The sequence below is a fragment of the Setaria viridis genome, chromosome 7 (assembly GCF_005286985.2).
Source record: "Setaria viridis chromosome 7, Setaria_viridis_v4.0, whole genome shotgun sequence".
NCBI classification, from domain to species: Eukaryota; Viridiplantae; Streptophyta; class Magnoliopsida; order Poales; family Poaceae; genus Setaria; species Setaria viridis.
This window is the reverse complement of record NC_048269.2, coordinates 31,208,252-31,231,675: the sequence shown is the minus strand read 5'-3', so window position 1 is coordinate 31,231,675 and position 23,424 is coordinate 31,208,252. Positions and strand designations below refer to the sequence as shown.

General features: G+C 43.3%; 3 protein-coding genes across 6 annotated transcripts; 1 reads left to right on the top strand and 2 right to left on the bottom strand.

Moving 5' to 3' along the window:
* Positions 1-12: 12 nt before the first annotated feature.
* Positions 13-2,267, bottom strand: LOC117863567 (DNA-directed RNA polymerase V subunit 7). Of its 2 annotated transcripts, XM_034747353.2 has the most exons (3): positions 2,092-2,267; positions 313-827; positions 13-232 (listed from the first exon to the last, which is right to left on the bottom strand). In XM_034747353.2, exons 2-3 carry the CDS (start codon positions 815-817, stop codon positions 198-200), a joined length of 540 nt encoding a protein of 179 aa, XP_034603244.1. In that variant the 5' UTR covers positions 818-827; positions 2,092-2,267; the 3' UTR covers positions 13-197. The 2 variants fall into 2 exon arrangements, with proteins under 2 accessions (XP_034603244.1, XP_034603245.1); XM_034747354.2 differs by having other exon boundaries at positions 13-827; positions 2,092-2,264.
* A 3,898-nt stretch (positions 2,268-6,165) lies between these two features.
* Positions 6,166-9,642, top strand: LOC117865337 (pyrophosphate-energized vacuolar membrane proton pump 1). 2 transcript variants are annotated; one of them, XM_072295065.1, is made up of 4 exons: positions 6,166-7,400; positions 7,837-8,216; positions 8,324-9,003; positions 9,388-9,642. In XM_072295065.1, the coding sequence occupies exons 1-4, from the start codon at positions 6,564-6,566 to the stop codon at positions 9,417-9,419; spliced, it is 1,929 nt and encodes a 642-aa protein (XP_072151166.1). In that variant the 5' UTR covers positions 6,166-6,563; the 3' UTR covers positions 9,420-9,642. The 2 variants fall into 2 exon arrangements, with proteins under 2 accessions (XP_072151166.1, XP_034605394.1); XM_034749503.2 differs by having other exon boundaries at positions 8,324-9,642.
* Positions 9,643-10,131: 489 nt separating this feature from the next.
* Positions 10,132-22,927, bottom strand: LOC117864356 (uncharacterized). 2 transcript variants are annotated; one of them, XM_034748427.2, is made up of 25 exons: positions 22,622-22,927; positions 21,263-21,343; positions 20,120-20,219; positions 19,945-20,029; positions 19,811-19,860; positions 19,675-19,740; positions 18,860-18,939; positions 18,430-18,489; positions 17,585-17,684; positions 17,435-17,512; positions 17,226-17,293; positions 17,083-17,151; positions 16,904-16,981; positions 16,724-16,819; positions 15,497-15,567; positions 14,658-14,735; positions 14,454-14,562; positions 13,765-13,863; positions 13,166-13,377; positions 12,933-13,047; positions 11,972-12,103; positions 11,788-11,895; positions 11,525-11,631; positions 11,356-11,415; positions 10,132-11,163 (listed from the first exon to the last, which is right to left on the bottom strand). In XM_034748427.2, the coding sequence occupies exons 1-25, from the start codon at positions 22,733-22,735 to the stop codon at positions 10,722-10,724; spliced, it is 2,658 nt and encodes an 885-aa protein (XP_034604318.1). In that variant the 5' UTR covers positions 22,736-22,927; the 3' UTR covers positions 10,132-10,721. The 2 variants fall into 2 exon arrangements, with proteins under 2 accessions (XP_034604318.1, XP_034604321.1); XM_034748430.1 differs by lacking the exons at positions 21,263-21,343; positions 22,622-22,927 and having other exon boundaries at positions 19,675-19,735.
* Positions 22,928-23,424: the final 497 nt, after the last annotated feature.

The window sequence follows — 23,424 nt, the reverse complement described above, 5'->3', positions numbered from 1 at the left end:
GGGAACACCATGTAACACATGCTTGCAAACAAGCATAGAAAGTCTAACAGCAATGGGCAACACAGGTTCATCACAGTACATCGACATGTTAAACCAAGGAGCCAAATGGAACTGGCATCAGCAGCAAGCATTACCGTCACAGAAGACATCGGCCATGTCTCAGCGCTACAGAGCAAACCACAGGCTGAAAGTCAATTCTAACACATGACATCACATCCACCCATCCACCAACCTGTCTAACGAGCAATGTACATCAGAACCACATTTAACCTGTGGAAGTGGAACCAGTTCATAGAGGCCCGAGGAAGTCACCAGCGATTGTAGCAAGGAGCTGGAATTGGCGGTCGGCTTCCATCCAGCGGAACCCCATGACCTTGAAACGCACGGCAGTGTCCTTCTCCAGCTTCGATTGGTCGTTCATGAACATCGGGTTCTCCCCGCCAATGTACTTGTAGTCGCTCATCGACTTCTCGGCCATGAAGATGCTATCGACAGGTCCAGATTTGAGAAACACGCCGTGCTTGAGGATCCTATCCACGTATCCAACCATGATCTCACCCTTCATAGGCTTCTGCGTGATGCAGGTGAATGTGACTGGGAACAGGACGTCTCCAGTAAGCTCACGCACTTTCCCTTCAGATATTGCCTTCAGCTGATTGACAGCAATATAGTAGCCATGCTCCTTGGAAGCCCTCCTGTTCGTAACATCCTCCAGAAGATGCACGATGATAGCCTTGCGGAGCAGGAGGCCCTTGCGGTCCAGCTGGCTAGGTGAGATTAACACATTCCATGACATCTCTGACTCAAGAAAAACCATGGCTGAGTACCTGCCAAAAGACAGGACAGGATTGTTAGCGCATTTCAGGGTAAAACTAGAGTAACCCATTGTTCCATAGAAGACATGCAATTTTGTGTGCAGTATCGTCACACAAGCAATAGATTAAAAGAATATAAAACAAAACTCATTTAAAGACAACGTTAACTAAAATTTGAATGTCAGGACATAGTTACGTTATGGAGCATTATTTCGGTTATAGACTGTAGGAAATAGCCAAAGGTTGGAGGAGATAGGGAAGGCTTTCTACACCTTTGTAGCATTATTGTCTCCTCCTTAAGGCTATACAGAGGACTTCTCTTAATAACAGCTTACAGAAACTGACTACCAGATTTGAAACAGAGATGGAACCTGGACAGTATAGAATCTAAACAAGCATTCTTTGCTTACCATCGTTTTTGCCTCACAGCCCACCCTGTGCTTGACAAGTTCTCATGGAAAATGAATTCAAAACAAAGAAAGGCATGTATGATTAAATTCCCTGGGATGGGGTTATAAGTAGGTGAGGTTCTTATCCTACACTTTGCACATTTCAATTAGAAACATAGTGCTGCAGAATTATCAAGCGCATACTGCAGTATTGCATAACGAAGTATGTAGCGGCTGCAGGGGAAGGACTAGGTAAGTAGGGATAAGGGATGGTTTCCCTGATGCCAAGGCCCCAACTGACACTGAAGGATTTTCTAACATCATATCAACCAGTTCTACCAACATGCCCTCTACAACAATACCTGGAGTACAAACAATTACAGTCTAGGGTAGTAATTAAGCTCTCTTCAGTGCAAATAACCGTACAAAAGCAATAGAACAACCGAAGAAATTAATCTGGAAAATTCACAGCATGAGTATGCTATCATTTCGAGTTTTCAATTGCAAATGCACTAGGCCTGATTGCTTCTGTAAGTGGGGCTTTTTTCACTGTCTAACCAATCAAAGCAACAATTTCAGACAAATCAGATCACCAAACGGGATTCACCAAAGACCAAAGTGCCAGTCTTGGTTTCGCGACGATGCATTGCGCACTGCCAACATGACCCCAACCCAACAACACATTTGTCATTCGGTGGACCAGGCAGGGGCGTACTCAACCCCACCAAAATTTCTGGGAGATAACCCGATTGAAATGACCTACCACGCAGACGCACAAACTGGGCGGGTTGGAGGAGCAGCAGAAAGACTCGGATTTGAGGACTCACCGCAAAGGAAAACCCCCGCGGGGAAAATGAGCAATCGGTTAAAGGTTAGGGCTTCCTTACCAACACGCGAGAAGAGATCGATGCAAGAACTAATGACGGATCCCCCGCCCGGCGTGCGGCGGCGTCGACTCCACCGGCGGCGGCCGAGTCGACGGAACAGGAGGAGGAATCGAGGAAGAGCGCGGTGTCCGGCGTAAGTTGGTTGGGAGAGAGGATTCGTCGTGTGAGTGATGTAGGGGAGAGGAGGGGGTTAGTGGCGAGCCCATATGGGCCAGGTTGGGCCTTGAAGCCCAATCCAATGTAGCCAGCTGGCCCATTCTATCTCCTCTGTTCCTTTCTCCTTTTTTTTTCCTATTCCTTTTTCTTTTCTGTTTACTTTGTACTACATAACTTAAACCCCAGTGACACTGTTAGGATGAACCGCCGTTGAGATAACGACAAACTTATTGGACAAATCCAAGCACCAAATGGCCGATTTTGACTGCACATCTTTGGCCTTTTTTTTTTCTTTTAGCAAGTAGGGACACTGAGTGCTTTGTTATAAATTTGAAGGAAAAAGGATGGGGAAACGTATCTCAGCTTTGCAAATGCAACACTGAATCATCGGCATTGATCACAGGATGAATAAGTTAAGTGTCCTAAGGTCGTATCTCCACGATACCATTTGGAATTGCTATGGAAGTAACAAAAAAACTTATGGTATCGCTATGGAAATAACAAAAAAAACTTATGCATGTTTTACATCTATAGAAAGGTACTCCCTCCATCCCAAATTATATATTGTTTTAACTCTTCCACATTCATGAATTTTGTTATGCATCTAAACATAGTGTATATCTAGGTGTATAGCAAAATATATGAATCTATAAAAAACCAAAACGACCTATAATTTGAGACGGAGGTAGTAGGATGTTTCATGAGCCTTGGGCCCTCAATTTTTATCCAACACTCCTCTCTCTCTCCTCCCAACCATTCCTTCATAGGGTGCATCTCAACCACCGCACCTGTGATGCCCCTCCTCCTCCTTGTTCTTGGATCCATCGTCATCACTTGTCACTATGATAACCTAAATTATCGGGATATCACCGTAATATCTTGATAATGGAGTTACTTCTCGGCCCCTCAAGGCCTACCGGACCCCATCTTCCCTCCTGACCCGTGGCCACCAGCACCACCAGGTCATTCTAGCTCAGTAGGAGCAGCCTTCCTCTAAGCCTGGAACCCACACTTGGAAGCCCCTACAACCCAACTCTAAGCTCATTGGACCACTCATTGGACCCTTGCCAAAGTTTAGGAAGATGGTCAAAGCCTAAATCATGGAATGATCCTTACGACAAAGCTTAAACCACCGTGAAAATTGGATACTAAAAACTTAGCACTCTAGATGGGTTCAAACACTTGTGTGTTTCGTACACAACCCCATATTAAGAATCTCATATCAACATCTTTAAATTAAATGTACAAACAATAGATACAAGGTTGAAGTTATAGTTGGCATGAAGGGTTTTTTGATCAACTAGAATTGTTGATAAATCTATAAGTTAATTCAAACAATTAATCAGTAGTGCAATATGGATAGTTTATGTGATTTTCTTTTTCACTCATTAATTTAGAAGCTTATAATTGTTCTTCTTCTATGTTTAACATTGTTGAAATATCGATGATTTTTGTTGTGGGCTAATTTAAGAGTTCTAAATGAGCCTCTAGTTTGTATATGCAAAGATAACGGCACACTATGCTCTGGAAAAATAATCCCTTAAATTGAAGAACTATAATCATGTCTGCTTGAAGTCCCTACCACCCAACCAAGAAAGTGGTTGATCTCTCTCCCAAAACAACAACAATTAAATTAAGCATACATCCAAGAAAACAATATTTATGTTCAAGGAAAGCCCAAACCTCTATTGTGATTTAAAATGAAACATTACAAGTCCCATATTAGTATAGTAAGTGAATGTTGACCCATGATAGTATCCTTTTTCCACACTTGGTGGCTTTGCAAGGTTGTGTTTATCCCTATGTGGTGTGGTGTGCCTTTTAAATCATGTTGATAACTAAGAAACACTTTGGTTGCACAAGCTAATGCCCCCATCAACTTATGGCGCTTCTATACTCAAGTGAAACAAACTTTTCGCTTCAAAAGTGAAACAAACTTTGTTTGCTTCGGTTACTCACTCTTTACTTTAGGAGACTAAGAGTTAGTTTACATCTTGGTGGCCATCGAGGACATGAATAAAAGAGTCTAAAAGTATCAACTTTACAACAAATTATTAGTGAAATGGAAGTCTTAGTGAACTCATAGAAAAATCTTAAGAGCAGAAGTACCAACTCTAGAATCATAGGTATTCCGTAGTCCTGCAAGGCACAGATTATTCCTCCAACTTTCTTTGACCAACTAACAAGGTGAAAATTCATATGTGAACGCCAACCATGTGCCATATAGTGACTAAGAACACTGCAGGCTCAAAAAGTGATAAAAATTGCAGGAACAATTATATTGATTCTTAACTAGACCATAAGCCACAGAAACTCTCTAGTACTCGGAACAAAGTGGTAACAAGGAAAGTAGTCCACGGAACTTCCCTAACAACCCTGAAAAAATGTGAAATGCGGACGTAAGGGTTGTTGCAATGAGGGTCTAATAAAAAGGAGGAGGGTTAAAAGGAAAGTAGGTGAGATTTTTGTCGCATATGATGCTTTTTGACCGGATGCCTGCGCCTGTTTCCTCATGACTGCATCAAACGCCGCCCAAATATTGTGCATGAGACAACTCTTATTCACGTGCCATGCAAATTTGGTTGCAATAGATACAGAAATTCAAATTGACATAGAAGACTGAACAATGTTATTTAGCATTGCACTTTATCTATGCTTTCGGTGCATAGGTAGGATATATCTCTATGACAACCAAAACAAGAGTGGTGAAAAAGGTTGCAAATCACATTAGTAGAGAGCGTTTAGTGTCTAAAATTTTTGGACTTCTGATGGCATCATCCTTGCAGTCCAAAAGGCTTAATAAGACAATATTTATGTGAAACCCAAACCTTTGTTGTAGTACAAGATGAAATATTACAAGTCCCATGTTAGTGCATATCCTTTTGCCACACTTTGTGGCTTAGCAAGGTTGTTTATCCCTATGTGGTGTGGTTTGCCTTTTAAATCATGTTGGTAATTGAGAAACACTTAGGTTGCATAAGGTGATGCTTCCCTACGACAAATTCTGGTGCTTCTGTACTCAAGTGAAACAAACTTTGTTTGCTTTGGTTACTCCCTTACTCTCTACTTTAGGAGACTAAATGTTAGATTACATCTTGGTGGCCGTCAATAGAAATGACATATAAAGAGACTAAAAGTATCAACTAACTTACAATAATTTGGTAGTGAATTATGAACATAAGTACCAACCCCAGAATCAGAGGTATTCCATAGCCCTCCAAGGTACAAATTACTTCTCCAACTTTCTGTAACCACAACTGACAAGGTGAAAAATTCGTATAAGAATGCTAACCAAGAGCCATAGGGTGAACAAGATATTGCACGCACAAAATGGAGATAAAATTGCAAGAAAAATTTTATTGATTTGTTAACTAGACTATAAGTCATGGGAAACTCTTACTACTTGGAACAGAGTGACAAGAAGTAAAGTAGTACACGTAACTTCTCTAACCCGAAAAAATGGTGAAACGCATACTTAAGGATAGATACAATGAGCTGTCTAATAAAAAGGAGGAGTGCTAAAAGGAAAGTAGGTCAGACTTCTGTCGCATCCGATGATTTTCTCCCGGATGCCTGCACCCGTTTCCTCAAGGTTGCATCCCACACCGTCCAAATGTTATGTATAAGACAATTCTTGTTCACACCGCATCATGTACGTTTGTTTGTAGTAGATACAGAAATTCAAATTGACGCAAAAATCTAGACAATGTTATTTGGCCGTTCACCTTTTTTCACTTCTTTCGGTGAATAAGTAGGATATATCTTTGTGACAACTTCAAATATATACCGGTAAAAAGGTTGCAAATCTCATGAGTAGAGAGGGTTTAATGTCTAAAAACTTCGGATTCCTGATGGCATCATCCTTGCGGTCCAAAGGCTTAATGAAACATCTCACTTTGGTTTTTTTTTTTTGAAACACAGCACATGACATCTCACATTCATGCACCGTATGTAGGTTTGAACATACAGTAGAGAGAATTCCAGGCCGTGATGTGTCGCAGACACTTTGGGCTACCTTTTTTTCATAAAGCATGAGGTGGTGACAAAATAAGTTGCATACTGTAAGCAACAAAATTGTGAAGACCCTTGACTATGTAGGATATTATGAAACACACCTCCAAATGTCTTATTAGAGGATTGATTTGTGATAAACATTTAACCAAAGCGTGCATTCGTAAACTGCCACACCACCGCTTCCGTTCTATTAAACCCCCGGCTTGGCCATCGCTGCTCTACACAACATATTCCCAAGAACTCCCTCCATCGGAGGAGCTCAGAAGGAGAGGAAAGCTTGTGAGAGCTCGAGGCGTGCAGCCATGGCTGTCCTCGGCACCGCGGCTATCGAGGTGTTCATCCCTGTGGCGGCGTTGATCGGCATCGCGTTCGCGGTTCTGCAGTGGTATGTGGTTGCTAGGGTGCCCGTGGCTGATCACGGCAGCGCCGCCCGAGGCAAGGGCCGCCGGGGAGAAGGAAGAAGCGGCGCGCTGGAGGAGGAGGGGGAGGAGGAGGAGGAGGACGGCGTGGACCGCGTGGCCGCGGAGGCCCGGTGCGCCGAGATCCAGCAGGCCATCTCCATCGGCGCCACGTCGTTCCTGCTGACGGAGTACAAGTACCTCGCTGTGTTCATGGCGGCGTTCGCGGCGGTGATCTTCGTGTTCCTGGGCTCGGCGCGGCGGTTCAGCTCGCGGCCGGAGCCCTGCGCGTACGACCCGTCGCGGGAGTGCCGGCCGGCGCTGGCGAACGCGGCGTTCAGCGCGGTGGCGTTCCTGCTGGGCGCGCTCACCTCCGTGCTGTCGGGCTACCTCGGCATGCGCGTCGCGACGTTCGCCAACGCGCGCACGACGCTCGAGGCCCGCCGCGGCATCGGGCGCGCCTTCGCCGTCGCGTTCCGCTCCGGCGCCGCCATGGGGTTCCTCCTCGCCTCCAGCGCGCTGCTGGTGCTCTACGCCGCCATCAACCTGTTCGGGCTCTACTACGGCGACGACTGGGGCGGGCTCTACGAGTCCATCACCGGCTACGGCCTCGGCGGCTCCTCCGTCGCGCTGTTCGGCCGCGTCGGCGGCGGCATCTACACCAAGGCCGCTGACGTCGGCGCCGACCTCGTTGGCAAGGTCGAGCGCAACATCCCCGAGGACGACCCTCGCAACCCCGCGGTACGCACGTCACTGACACGCTCTCTGCATGCGAGGTCCAAATTGATCCGTCCTACACGTATCTCAAAGCAGTTCCATTGATCTTGTTTCCTCTAGTTGTAGAGATTAGATGCAGTGCATACACACATGAGTACGTGCGCACCGCTGAATAGTTACTTAAAATTCAAATAGAAACGTACCCGTAAAATTTGCAGGCATTCCGACAAAATCTACGGCATCACTTGTAACGGAAAGGTCGATGTTTGTACATACTTGTGCACATACTACGTACTTGTGCACACACTACATGTGAACATGGTCACTCACAATGTGGGCGGCATCGCTGGGAGCCTGGGATGGGTGTCTACGCGTAAGATCCAGCGAAATGATAAGTGACTAATCCATGATGTTTATGTGTTCTTGCACACGTGCGTGCCGTATGTGCGATGAACTGAAGGTGATCGCCGACAACGTGGGTGACAACGTCGGCGACATCGCCGGGATGGGGTCGGACCTGTTCGGTTCGTACGCGGAGTCGTCGTGCGCGGCGCTTTTCGTGGCGTCCATCTCGTCGTTCGGCACGGAGCACAACTCCACGGCGATGATGTACCCGCTCCTCGTCAGCGCCGTGGGGCTTCTGGTGTGCGCGGTCACCACGGTCGTCGCCACCGACATCACCAAGGTCAGGGCCACCGACGAGGTCGGGCCGGCGCTCAAGCGGCAGATCCTCATCTCCACCGTGCTCATGACCGGCGGCATCGCCGCCGTCACCTTCCTTGCCCTGCCGCCCAGCTTCACCCTCTTCGACTTCGGCAACGACAAGCACGTCAAGAACTGGTACGCGTGTCAAACTCACACAGTACATGTACATCATACTGGGCTAATCGAAATTTGAAAATATTTTACAAATTCCAAATATAATCGAAATTTGCAAATGGATGCAGGCACCTGTTCATCTGCGTGTCGGCCGGTCTGTGGGCCGGCCTTGTCATCGGCTACGTGACGGAGTACTTCACTAGCAACGCCTACGCGCCGGTGCAGGCGGTGGCGCGGTCGTGCCGGACGGGCGCGGCGACGAACGTCATCTTCGGGCTGGCGGTCGGGTACAAGTCGGTGATCGTCCCCATCCTGGCGATTGCGGCGGCCATCTACGCCGGGTTCCGCCTGGCGGCCATGTACGGCATTGCGCTGGCGGCGCTGGGGATGCTGAGCACCATCGCGACGGGGCTCGCCATCGACGCCTACGGGCCCATCAGCGACAACGCCGGCGGCATCGCGGAGATGGCCGGCATGCCGCGCCGCGTCCGCGAGCGCACCGACGCGCTGGACGCCGCGGGGAACACGACGGCGGCGATCGGCAAGGGGTTCGCCATCGGGTCCGCGGCGCTGGTGTCGCTGGCGCTGTTCGGCGCGTTCGTGAGCCGCGCCGGGATCGACGCGGTGGACGTGCTGAGCCCGCGCGTGTTCGTGGGGCTCCTCGCCGGTGCCATGCTCCCCTACTGGTTCTCGGCGATGACGATGCGGAGCGTGGGCAGCGCCGCGCTGCGGATGGTGGAGGAGGTGCGGCGCCAGTTCGACACCATCCCGGGGCTCGCCGAGGGCATGGCGTCGCCGGACTACGCCACCTGCGTCAGGATCTCCACCGACGCCTCGCTCCGCAAGATGATGGCGCCGGGCGCGCTCGTCATGCTCAGCCCGCTCGTGGTCGGGACGCTGTTCGGCGTGGAGACGCTGGCGGGGCTCCTCGCCGGCGCTCTCGTCTCCGGCGTCCAGGTGGCCATCTCCGCCTCCAACAGCGGCGGCGCGTGGGACAACGCCAAGAAGTACATCGAGGCCGGCGTGTCGGAGGAGGCGAGGTCGCTGGGCCCCAAGGGGTCGGAGGCGCACAAGGCGGCGGTGATCGGGGACACCATCGGGGACCCGCTCAAGGACACCTCTGGCCCGTCCCTCAACATCCTGATCAAGCTCATGGCCGTGGAGTCCCTCGTCTTCGCGCCCTTCTTCGCGGCGCACGGCGGCATCGTCTTCGACCGCCTCTGATCTGTCTCGGCCAGATGAGACCATGCATGCCGCCGCCCCTAGCTCTAGCTTGGGCGGCGATCGCGCCGCTGGCTTGACCTTGCGGCGATCGGTAATAATAAAAGACTCGTCGTGTTAGCTTGCAACCTTGCGTGTAACAAGTGAATGGCATTGGTGCCTAGTTCCAGTAATTCCAGACTGCCAGACTTGTAGACTTGTTCGTGTTCTGTCTTTCCCTGTTGCTGCTGAGTATGCTTATTAATTGGTATGCTGTGAGGTGAGAATGTCAGCAGTATGCAGGTCCATCTACTGGAGCGTTTCACAAGGATGCTGCCAAGTCATGGAAGCCTAATCTGACACTAGTTATTCGCAGGTCGCAGCAGATGACTGCCGCAGCCCGCAGGCCTAGGGAGTTTTTGGCTCAAACAGCCTTGGCGGGCGGGGACGCAAGTCTTGATGTGGTTCATCCCGCAGGCTTTGTCCGCCCAAGCAGCATATAGCATGCGAGCGTTTCCAGCGCACTCAAATGAAAGATATATAATATTATAATGGCACATTTTCACGTGGAATATTTCCCTTCCTACATGTCTTGGAGAAAATTTCTAGCATTATAACACACTCAGTTTAGCTTTTCCCATCATAAAACACAAGCCTGCTCACAAAAGATATAATGGCATGAGCTAAACCGAACACTATATCTCCAAATCACGAGGCGTGTACGATTGGCCATGCATATGAAACAGAAACTCTGAGATAGTGAGATATACGATTTCTGACCACGGAAGGTGCGGTAACAGTTCCATGAGAAGCTAAACTTGTACCGTCAGTTGGGTCAGCACATACCATACCACGCATTAACAAATTACACAGATCTATGACGCAAGCTTTGTACAAGGCAACTGAATCCAAGCTAACCTATCTTAGCAGTTCTATAAGAGCGGCAGCTTAGTCAATCACCCTAGATGAAAATTTTCGAGCAGAGGGCGCACATTTTCTGCCCCTCTGGCCCTCTACAATGGTCTTACTACTCAAATGCAAAAAAAAAACTAGTAAGACCTTTCTATTCCATGATGTCGCACCAAGAAAGCTCATTCTCAACTTCGAATCTCCCTCGGTAGTCAACCGTACATGTTCGCAACTCAGCCACAATTACAGTCAGATGTACACGACTGTGGCGAAAAAATATCTCCGATCGTTCTTGCAGGTTCCAAGTTTAGCACATTATGGATCCAGTATTCTCTGGAGCAGAATGTGCACTCTCCTTTTCATCACAAGGAACGGCAGGTTGTTGAAGTCTATTGTGAGAAAAAGAACAGTCCCATCTCACTTAGGCTCTGAATCAGTTGATTTTGCGGTATCTAGAACCATTTTGGGGGATGAATCCTCAGCAGTGTCATTGCCGTCCTCTCCCTTTTGTAGTTGATGCTGAGAGCCTGGGCTTCCACCTCCTAAACCATCACTGTCTTCAGAACTTTCTGTGCTTGTAGAAGGCGAGCGGGCGACCTCCTCCTCATATTCCAAACCAGAGTGTCTAGCAGTCACACTAGCTGAAGCAACACTCTTCGCAAAGCTAATTCGAACTCGTAGCTTTGGCTTCTTGTGAGCCTTCACAGATGTATGGCTGCCATCATCTGGACTGCTCCTCACCACGGGTTTAACTAGGGCCTCATCATCCTCATCAGCCTTAATAGGCTTCCTGGGAGGTGGATCATAATTTTTATCATCATTGTCATCATCACAATCTGCATGCCCACCAGATTTAGGCCTGAAGATATAACAAGATCAGTGAGATAACAGATACAAAGTGTTCTTCAGAGTTCAGAAACTAAAAATGAGTTCATTGAAAGCGATACTTGACAGTTATTATCAATGTAAACCAGCAGAAGCTACCAAATAAATCTTAGATGCAAGAGTGAGCTGGACATCCCATCTGTATTTGCAGAAGATTGAGATATACCTTGCTGGCATAGATTGTTTTTGTGCACCCGTTGCCGCCGTAGCAGAATCTTCTCCGTCACTAAGGGAAAACAAAGGAATTTCACTAAAGTAAAGAATGGAATCCCAAATTCCACTGGGCCCACCAATATAAAATAGGCAGCAGTTGAGGAAAATGAAAATGAACAAACCTGTCCTTAAAATAATTCTCTTCTTCCTTATCAGCACCTCTTTCATCTGCTTTCTTTCTCATGTCAACCACACTAGCACTTCGCTTTGTTTTGGCACTCTCCATGATCTAACAAGAATACAAACCAACCATAATTGCCCAACTCTACAGTACATAGAACACGAATGCAAAAGAAGCACCATCATCATTCAAATAGCTAAGTAACTTAACTTGATCCATAGTGACAATGTCATGTACAGAAAGGGAAAAAAATCATTTCTCAACCTGTTGATACTTAAGTTTGAAGGCCTGAATGCTCTCCAGTCGTTCAAACTTCACAAGTTGGTCCCAAAAGGACTCAGCAACATATTCAATAAGGAACTCAAGATTTTCCTGTAGGCAAAAATGCATCAAATGACATAACATGCTGAATCGTAATTGACAGATAAGAAATAGCTCCAGTATATACCTTTCTTATGAAATCCAACAGGTCAAGGAACGTCGAGTGTAGCATGTTGTATCTATCGCCATTTTCAACAAATGCCTCAATAATAGGCTTCAACAAGTTCAACTTGATAATACGGCTATTAAGAAACTCATCCTATGGAACACATCCAATTTTATCAACTCAAGTTCAAATATAGGACGAGATGGTAAATTTTAATTACATTCCAATTAGAATATGCTTGCTGGCCACCTGGCAGGCATGACACTACAGTAATAATACTACCTCCATCCTTAAATATATAAGGTTTAGGACAAGCTAGTTAGTTGAAAAATGAACTAATTTGCTTGTCCTAAACGTCATATATTTAAGAACAGAGGGAGTAAGTTGTTGTACAGATGTAAAACACACTTTATTTTGTCAGAAAACAGCATACATGGCTCCTGGCCAGGGTAACTATTGCTCAAGGTAGGAAGCTGAATTCTCACATTAGGTACTGGTTACGGTTCAAAAAATATTGGGTACTGTGAGAGCCAGTGGCAGAGCTTTATCAGTTTGCAAGAGAGGGAAGAGAGGATTGGTCCACTTTTCTGAATGCCTTGTGCAAACCTATGTAGAAATGCAATTTAGCAACATAGGGATTGTTGGCTGAGAGATAGATAGATCAGATTTAAATGGCTTTGGGAAGGTGGCAACCTTCGTAGATAATCTTTGTGCAAAAAAGCTATGAGTAATGTAAAACTAAGTCCAAATATGATCCATCCATCTCTAATCTAATGATCTTGTGGAAATTTGCATGACTGCAAAAGCCTGCAACAGCATTCTAATATGTCCTAAAAAATTGTAGTCAAGGGCTCAAGGACCAATCAGCTTAAAAGTGCAACCGAAGAACAAAAGTTTTCAATTTTTATTGTACCTCTGATATGCAAATGAACCTTGAATGTTGCAATGCTACCTCCTTCATGAAACATAGTAAATTTCTTACCTTTCTGCCAATGACAGTCCGCATAAAACGGACAGCTGCCACAACCAAAGCCGCCTCTCTCTGACAGGTTAAAGTAAGAATTTTCTCCATTGCATTGCTTGCAAAAATGTTGACCCTACAAAGATTCAGAGCTGCCTTTTAGCAAAGAAAAAAGATGGAGACACGAAAAAACACCATAGAAAATTTTATAATAAGAAAACAGGGAAATGAGAAGCATTTGGATAGAGGATTACTTCATCCTGTGATAGTGATGACGTGCACAGAAGCATAATAGCTCGCAAATATTCAACAATATCTCAGGCTTAGCAGAATGCTGTTCAACCATTGTGTCAACACCAACCGAACCAGATGCTGATCCGGCAATGCCCTTTGGTGGGCAGGAAGATGCTATTACATCAATCAATATATGAAGATGCTTCTCAAAAAAAGCTTGAATAACAACTTCCTGCAACAGAAGAAAAAGAAGATCTTCACACCAATGCAATCTCATTGAACACCAGCAATCCAGATTTCAATATTTGACTTCTACTATTAATACGACGATACATGTTTCTTCTGCGTGGTCGAGAAAAACAAAATATTTCAATATTCAAAGTGATCAGAAAAATATGCTGCTTATATGCATCCAAAAACAAATCAAAACGAGGACAGAATACTAGCCATCAGAAATTGCATAAGCAGAGATATGGCAAAAACACTACTTTGCTATTCTAAAGAGTTTAATTATTTATGGGTGCCTAATGTCCTTAGTCCAAAAAGATCTTACCATCCAGTCATCAGTTTTACATCAAAGGAACAGCAAAAGTTCATAATGTATGATAATGCATCTTACACAATTCCTAGCTGTCTTTGGAGCAGAAGGATCCAACAGTGTCATTAGACAAGACTGACAGCGCAATTCCTCACCAGAGCCAATTACCATGCCCTGAACCTGAATATGAGAAACCATAAGTATCTATGCTAGTGAGGCAGTGATGACAAATATCCATGTGCTCTAGTGAGAATGACAAATGTCAATGTTACTAAACATTATTTGAGAACAATGCATGCAGTTGAGAAAAAAAAACCCTCAACCACCGATTACTTAAGTTGATAGTTCAATCACCAAGACACATAGCAAAAGGAACATAAGGTAGAAAGAAAGCTTCTATTTATAACTACCAATCAAAGAAAAACATTGCGTGAGTCCATTGTAAATTGAACCAGATTTACATCCAGTGCCAACTCATGCAGTTATTGACAATATCTAAAAACAAGCAGCAATAGACAAAGAATTCACATAAATTTGAAAGGCAAAAAGGAGAAGGGGCAAGCAATTCACACTCAACAGGTCCCAACCAAAAACTCAGATAGTAACAAAACTGACCAAAGGACCAAATATATCTACCGTACAGCACTACGAGAAAAACAAGAACCAAAATCCATAGAAACAGATGATTCTACAAAAGAAATTTGCTACTTAGACCGAAGGCACATATAAATGTTGTATGAAGACTTCAAAAAAGAAAGGGTGCAACTTACAAGAACTCCAAGAAGAGAATCGCCTTCTTGATAGTTTTCTTCACGATGGGCAATAAATGTTCTAAGAAAGTTAGGATCCTGATCAAGAAAATGCTTAAGTACATTCATCCTGCATTTTCCCAAACAGATAAAGCCGTTGAAGTGACAAAATGAAATAGGATTAAACAAAGAAGAACAAACGACATCGATTGTTCCATAGGTTACCCAGCTGAGACGAGTACTTTATTCTGACTCCGTAACACATCATAAATGATGTCAAACACACCTTTTCTTACAAGATCCCTAAACAAAGGTGAGAGAAAAAATGGTTAAGTCGCTAGAAGAAAGTTTGACCATCCAAATCAAAAGAAATGGCATGTAATTGAAATGTTGCCTGCATTCTAAGTGTGGACATGCCAATATGGCTCAAACGACATACACATGAGAAACAACACTAACTAGGGGCAAATGAGTTCCCAAATCTTCTTTTTCTTTTTACTTTGATAGCTCATGTATATATCACCTTTTATTGTTTTTAATATATAACCAGTAGGGGGCTTAGCCCCTCCTGTTTCATCAAAAAAAAAAAAATAAACTTTTGATATGAAATGGAATGGCTTAGCAAACAGTTGCACAATTCAAAGAACACAGTTTTGGGTGAATTTGCACCACATGAATTGCACAAAAGTGGACAGTAGCACCCTGCAACATCAAAAAGTTCTTTGATTTGCAGATGTCATATATCCATTTACGAACTTATGTATATATATCTTACAAATAAACTTGAATTCTACCAGAACTAAAGGTGGGTTGGCTACACATGATTTTGTGGCAATCTCCAAAGTAATCATCTACTTTCTTTCTTTCTGAATAAAAAATGTCTTCTTATGGAAAATGCAAGAGAGCTGCGACATATAGCCTCCTTTAGTCGTGACTCATGACCAAGATACATGGAATACTGATCCTGCCTTTTTGACAATCTTAGAATTTGCTTTTGTATTTGATCATGTCAACATCAGCCATCACAATCATAACTTGCATTCAGCAGAAGAGTAGATACTAACATAGACAGATGCCATTGTTGATCAGGATGCAAACTTCTACTGAGAGTGCAAAACTCATGCAAAAACAGGACCTGTAAAGAACAAGATTTTATCAATGTAGACAGAATAACCATTAACAAATATTTGCACATGCATGCACAGCCCCAAAAATATATCACAATGCCACACAAATATAAAGGAGACTACACCCCCCCCCCCCACCCCGCGCGCGCGCGTGTTCTAAGAAGGTGCCGCACTTCGAACCCAAGTCGTCCCATTGTTCCCATGAAAAAACAAAGTAAAAAAAAAAACTATTTGTGCAGTGACCCCTAAACTGGTAATATGCATCCTTCAAGAGTACACGATAACTACATTCATGTCCATGCAACTCATACACGAATCCTATCACCACACTCAACTTAATTTGAATTGTGACTCAACTCAGTTTTGTGTAAACTTTGTTGATACTAGTTTCTAGATGAATTGGCTCATCAGTGTTGATGCAAGGCTATCATTGCTTACAATATCACCCATGCTAAACATTAGTCTCATCATCTGAGAGGTGATAGTTTTTTTTTTGTCCATTAGTTGCATAGACATGAATGTAGATATCAAGAACTTTTATAGTGTGCATATTGCTGCTTTTTTAGTCTACTCCATGAATGCTTTTTCTTCTTCTTCTTTGGATAGCCTACTGATTTGAGTACATATTTGGTATCCAGGGTTCCAGCGTCCCTTAGTCAATTCAGCATGTTCTGATGTTTCAAAAATTCGTAAAAACATCCACGTATGTAGTACACATAAATTTAAGCAGACTTGCAAAATTCAATGAAAAATTCATCCTCAATGTCAAAAAACAAACAAGACAAAGTCAATCTGTCTTTGCCTATCATGCATTCCCTCCGTTTCAAATGGCAGTCATTTTGGCTTTTCTACATTTAGACGTGACGTATATCTAGGTGCCTAGTAAAGCCAAAAGGGCTTACAATTTGGAACGGAGGGAGTACTAACAGCACATTCAACAAGCAGTCTAGTTTTTGCTATGTTTGCATGACAACAATTTGCAATAACATTTTTTTTGCAGCAGTATAATAGAAAATGGATATCTCTTCTGACAATTACATATTATAATATGCTAAATCGATACTGATCACATCTAGAAAAATATGACTCAATATTCTGGTAGAGGGGAAGGGAATGTCTAAATATGGAAAATGAAAAGGCAATAGAACACAATACTAGTCTCACCAGTTTGCTTTTTGATTCAGCAGAGATATTTGAAGATTTCATCTTTGCAAATAGATCTTGGATAAAAGAAGCATCGTCCCTCAGTACACAAACAACCTTGAGAAGGATTATATTATTCAGATGACGAAAGAAAATTTTTATTTAACGCATGTGAAAACTTGGAAGTGTTAAAACACTAACAAGAACATTGTTCCCACGAATAATTGAGTCAATGCTCTCTGCAGTAGCTTCATCCAGCACTTTTGGTAATATAACATCCTGTTAGTAGCAAGCACTCCAGTTTGAGATGGTTCAACACAAAATATGGCCAGAAAAAAATCCAAGTAAGGAGGGGCAAAAATGTGCAGGGTATTGCTGACCTTTATATAGCGTATTCTGTATGTTTGATGAATCTTTGAGGCCACATAAGCATTTTTAATGGGTATGGCCTATGTGAAAAAAAAAAGTTCACATAAATAAGAATTATATCTCAATCAAGCTAATATGCATAAGAACTCCATACCTCCTTGAAAACTACTTGCTTCTGCACAGAAGCACGATGATTGTGCACATGACAAACCTCTGGATCATCTGCTTGCATTAGAAAACATTAATAGAGAACAATGCATGCAACTCTATAGGTATGTAATTCTGTAAAATTTCAGTTAAAACGGCGTGGTATGATTTCTTAAGTTACTGAGGTAGAGCACAAATGGGTTGTACAGCGCTTACACTCAAGGGCTCCTATCATGTCCAGGATAAAATCATCAGAGAAAATATTGTTAAACATCTCAAAGTTGTTCAACAATACTGCAAAACAAGAAACAATGTAAGTAGCAATCAAAAAGAACCTATGATCATGCTTAATAGGTATTTACATACTGATTCCCTTGACTAATCTGAAGATCATGTGAAGACCATCCATGTTTCTTGAACCCTCGCACATTCTGAAAAGGTCCACTAGCTTGGGGAAAAAGTCATCCTGCAATGTATGATAGGTATAAAAATAATAAAAAACTTTTAAAAACACCAAGTATGCATACCAAAAAAACATATCACTGCTCTAGATTTCAAACTTCCAGCTATGCATTATCAAATGCTCAAACAATGTGTTGCTTGTTATTTTGTTTAATGCTTCAGCCTTGGGCTGTGGAAATGTAATAAAGAAAGGTGCTGTGTGCATCAGCTGATGCAGAGGCTGCAATTTTCAAGGAAAACTAGCCAGAACCAATCACAGTAGTATATCAGTCCAGTAACTTATCATGATGAACTGGAATGTGCTGAAGTTAGTTTATATGTGCATTAACAATTAGTATCTATTTGAGCACGAGGTAAAGTATTCCAGTAAAAGGTTGCTACTAGCTCCAGTCAAAAGAAACATGAAATAACACTTCAATGAACATACATTTCAGGATTTCATTAGATCAGATCATCACAATCAATTCATCCTCTACACTGAGTTCTTACTCCTTACAGTAAGGTGACACAAGCGTAATACTTGGTAATCCACACTCCTTAAATAAAATGTTATTTTACTACAAAATCTACTGGCCAACATCATTTTCATTCAATATACCCAATCATGTTGCACATGTATAGCTTACTGCAATCTATATCTGAGCTATCCTTTCATGATGCACTATTAGAGATGTTATATACAGCTATCCACAGGGACTAAATATGCTAAATAGAGCACCATGTCACCAAGAAATGAATTCATGACTTACATCTTGGGATATTAACTCTGCGGCAAGCGTCTGATTCTTCATTCCCCACTCCAATACAATCTGAGCATTTGGTTCACAACATTTTAACAATCAATAATTCATCCAAAAATGGAAAATAACTGTCCAGGCATATGAACCAAGATTACTCTTGGAGTTATATTAGACCCCCATTTCCCAAAGATTGTCCCACTATTTTGGAAACCCAAATTTCTGCTTTGCAAGATGCATGATGTTCTATATGCTTCAAACTTACTCCTGTATCAACCAAGACGATATACTGAGATTCGGCATCATGAAAACACTAAGGGCGTTGCTTAAATTTGAACTAAATAACACCAGTTTCCCCTATCCAAGCATGCACTAAATAATCAAATTATGATTACATGAATTAACAGGAAAAGAACACTGATGGTGAGCTGGTGATTCACACCTTTAAAATCAAAGGAAGACTGGATAACTCAAGAGGAGGAAGATCTGGCAATTCATCATTAACAGAAACTAAGGAGTCATCTGCAGGCAAAGTGATAACTGATCATGGCATGGCTACAAACCATTATACACCAGACAGATACAGACTTGAAGAAATAAAGATGAGAATGGTAGGCTAGTTTGTGGTTGTGGTGCTGTGATGTGCTGCGGAATATAATTACCTAACGGAAGAGCCCTGTTAGAATCAATGGATCAAAAACGTCTGGTTGTAATGGAGTTGTACAAATGTGTTGCAAATGAAGCATTATCCATAAGGGGACGGTAATACTAGCAACATTTTGCTGTTACATATCCAGAATAGGTACTCCCAATTAACAACTGAACCAACAATTGGGAACAAGTGCTTTAGACCACCACAATGCCAAACAGAGCATATACAAGAATTTAAGAACATTAGGACATCAGCCATCAGGTGATCAAGAATTCAAGAGTGCATATAAGAATTGAGAATTTCAAATTTGAACCTTCGAGCATTGTTCCCAATGTGACCAGCATCAAACAACTTGGTCAAGACCATTAAATAATTTAGTAGAAAACAAAGCAAACAAATATGGATTGTTAAATCACTATGGAAGAATCACTTCACAGAAATCATTAATTAATCCGATCAATGCAGAAGGGAGGACATATGATCAACCTCAAATGATGCTACTCTAACATAACCAAACAATTATAAGCGTTACTTTGATCCAAAATTGATGAAGCATATGTGTAAACACAGCAAACTGGGACAGGCAGGAATAAGTAGTTACCTACCTATCAACCCATGTGAACTACTAGAAGCTTCTGGGATCTCAAATTTTGGACATGGAATGACCTGAGCTGCAACCATGGAAAAATATTTAAAAGAGCACGCTACAGAGACAAGATAAAAAGATTTTAGAAGACTCACAGCCAACAACACTAGATTGTAGTTTTTTCTGTATGGAAAGCATGCGCTGCCTGCATAAATTATCATAATGTCAAAGACGTGTACAAGCATATAAAGGGCATGGCAATAGCAGCATTCATTCATCACTAAATCACCATATATATGAGCATCCTTCAGCATCTTCAAAGCTCAGCACTAAATCTAGTGCTCTTTCAGGATCCTTAAATGAGATGGTTGTTTCTACCAACAAAGAATTGAGTTAAACATGTGTATTAGCCTATGAGAACAAGGAAAAATGACCACCCTTAAAAGGGCAGCACACCAGCTTACCTTCTTCGTTCCTGTAGATATCATCCGAAGAAATGTTGTGAAGTAGTAGTGTGCCATCATCCTCTTCATCCACAACAGCCAGAGCAATTTTGCTTGATCCCTAAGTCAGACAAAGATAAAAAAGGAAACCCAAAATTAAAATGACGGTAAAAAATAGCGCCACTAAAAACAAAACACGATATTGTGGACATATGCTATGACTAGTTATCGATTGTACACAATCATCCGTAAACCACAAGTGAAAATTTCAGTAAAAAATAGCGCCCTAAAAACAAAACAAGGCATCATTGCCATATACTATGACTAGTTATCAATTGTAAACTATCATCCCAGCGAATTGCTTCATCTCATACTTTTTTTTGGTTAAGTTTTTTTCACTTTTGTACTCTGTACAGTCACAAATACTTGACATTTTGGACAAGGTTCCAGTCAAACTACTGAATCTTTGACTACCAGTATCTTTTAAAAAAAACATAATTTCAAACATGAAGACTATATGTCTAGATTTTTCTTGAAAAGTACCTTGATAATATCATAAATTTACTGTGCAGACAATGTAATAGATATAATTGGTCAATTTGGAGATCGTGTTGTTGTGCAGAACATCCAGTATATGTGACTAGAGGGAGCAACAGCTAATATAAAGAACAATATGCAAAACCAAACCACATACAGGGTAAAAGCTTAGATGACTATGAGCTTCAACTGAGCAAATATGATGGCCCATAAACTACATAAGACCAAAAAGTCCCAATAAGGGCGAGCCCCTCCTGTTCTTTAAAAAAAAAAGGTCCCAATATATTGGGTTAATAAGAAAATAGGATAATGGCCATGCCACCGAGACCATAGCAGAATACAAATATAGCAATCAAATAGCATGTTCACATCATCACATGATAGCAGAAAGCCAGAAACTAAAAATAGAATGTCAGTAGAGAGCCAGAGATTAAATTTAACCAATACCAAAGCTTCTCACGGTGCAATGGTAGAGCGATGAAGCCAACGAGGTACTCTTCTTAAGATGAAATCAGAGGGACGTCTATCCCTCTGGTTAATTTTTTTTAAAAAAAATAACCAATACTTTTGCAGTTTTCATTTTAGAGGAGATATGAGTTGACAAGAGCACACAAGAATAGACCATACCTCAAAATAGTCAATGGTTACATGGCCTGTTCCCTGATCATAACATTGGCCGTCATCGGTTAAACAGTACACTTTGACATGCTGCAACCATTGTTTCAAAACATCACAAAAATGCAAAAACACTGTAAGTAGATCAACAATTAAAAGCACAGCATCTTCTGTAGCAGTTACATGGCAAAAATAACCCCCACCCAACCCCAAAAAAAACACTGTTGGAAGTTAGGTCTGGCAAGTCAATGTAGTTTCTAGAGAACCTGCAACTGGCAGGAAATGATCGAGCAATCCTTTGGAAACATATACAGCACAGAAATATTCTCAAGACCCCTGAATGAATATAATTAACTATCTCCTACAAAATATAAAAGGAAGATACCACAATTGACGGTTAGTAACACCTCAGCACTGGCAATTTTTGGTTGAAACGAAATTTATATATCATAGGTTCATAGTACAGATAACTGATAAGTAACATGCAGTAAGCAATGGATCAATACAATCTTCTTGCCGGCACCAGCAGATTGGTTTGGATTCCCCATTCTAACCTGTTTGCAATCTATTGTTAGTAATAAATACAAATTAGTAAAGCTGGCAGTTCAACAGCATCAATCACATCTACACGCAAGGGCTCCCAGGCAAGAAGGTCAATGTCTTTAACCCTCAAACAGAGCATTAACAAATGCAAGGTTTGTTGATACTACCATCAGGCGAAAATTTCCATAGAAGTAAGGGGCTTCTGTGAATACTTGCCTCACACAACATAGTCAACAAAATTGGCCGAACTTCGAAAGTGAACTAAAATGCCCCGCGCGCAAAACAATTGGAAAGCTCCTTTACAAACCCACCCCACCCCCACACAAATCAGGCAGCCCAACTGAAATAGTTCTAGTACTCCTATAACAGAGTTGCAAACAATAACATGTACATGCTGAATAGCAAGGAATCGCATCTTCTCGAAGCAATGTCACACAAAACATAAACACAACCTCCCAAGCCAGCGGCTCTGCAGCAATTCGAAATCCCCAAACCATAGGCCAAACGCCACCCAGGCACCCACTCTTCCCCGCCCCCAAGGCCCGAACACGAACGAAACAATCAAAATTCCCGGTACGCAGCAGCAAACCGTACGCAGCATCAAAATTCCCATGACACGCGGGGGTTCTAGAAGTTTACGGTTCCGAGGCCCCTAACCGCGCAGCGAGCAAAAGGAACCTTCCACGACAACCCGCGCGCAAGCCGCAAAACGAAGAAGAGGAGAGTCGGAGCAAAAGCCGAGAAACAGCCGCGAATGTATCGACCAACCGAGCTCGCCACCAAAACCTTCCAGAACCTTCTACGGAGGTCGAGAGCGGGAGAGCGCACCTCCACCTTCGCGTACACCGCCACGTCCAGGTCCGGGTCCGCGCCGCCCCGGCGGCCCTGCTCCGCCTGCTCCACGGAATACAGCCCCGGCTTCTTCCCGGCGGTGCTCGGCATCTTCTGGGGGCCTGGTCAGCGGCTAGAAGCGGGAGGATGCGGGCGGCGAAAACCCTAAACCGCCACTGATGAGCGAGCGAGCAGGCGAGGCAAGCGAGGTGGCGGTGGCCGGTAGCTCTCCCTCTCTCGCTTCGCGGCTTTCCCCCTCGCGTTTCCTTTCCCGTTTGTCCCCTCGTGCTTCTCCTGCCCTTTTCCCGGTGGCAAAATATATTCTGGGAAATGCGGTATGCAAGAAGGAAAACCTGTGCGAGCGCGCGGGCCGTGGGCCCTCTGCTTCCGTCACCCGCTTTAAGTACAGCTGTACACATGACGCGGATGGGGTGGCTAGCTTCCCGATTCGTTTCTGCAGCTGCGTTTGTAAATTATCCAGACCATCAATTATCCAACGTTAAATGTTTTTGTAAATTGTGTTCATTCTACTTGAAATTTCTCTTGATATATCAGTGCGGGAAATACATGTATCCACAATTGTATCTGAATGGGGCAAGCCCCGATACCAAAAACCTATCATTTACGAGATTTTGAAAACGAGGGAAGACTCTAGCAGATTATTAATCCCTTTCCCAATATCAAATTTTTTTTGACAATTGCCAAAAACTCACCTCCTCTCCCCTTGATGAAGGGGAGAAGCAGCCCTCTCCACACCTCTCCCACCACTTGGCACCACAGACATCTCCGCTCGCCCGGCG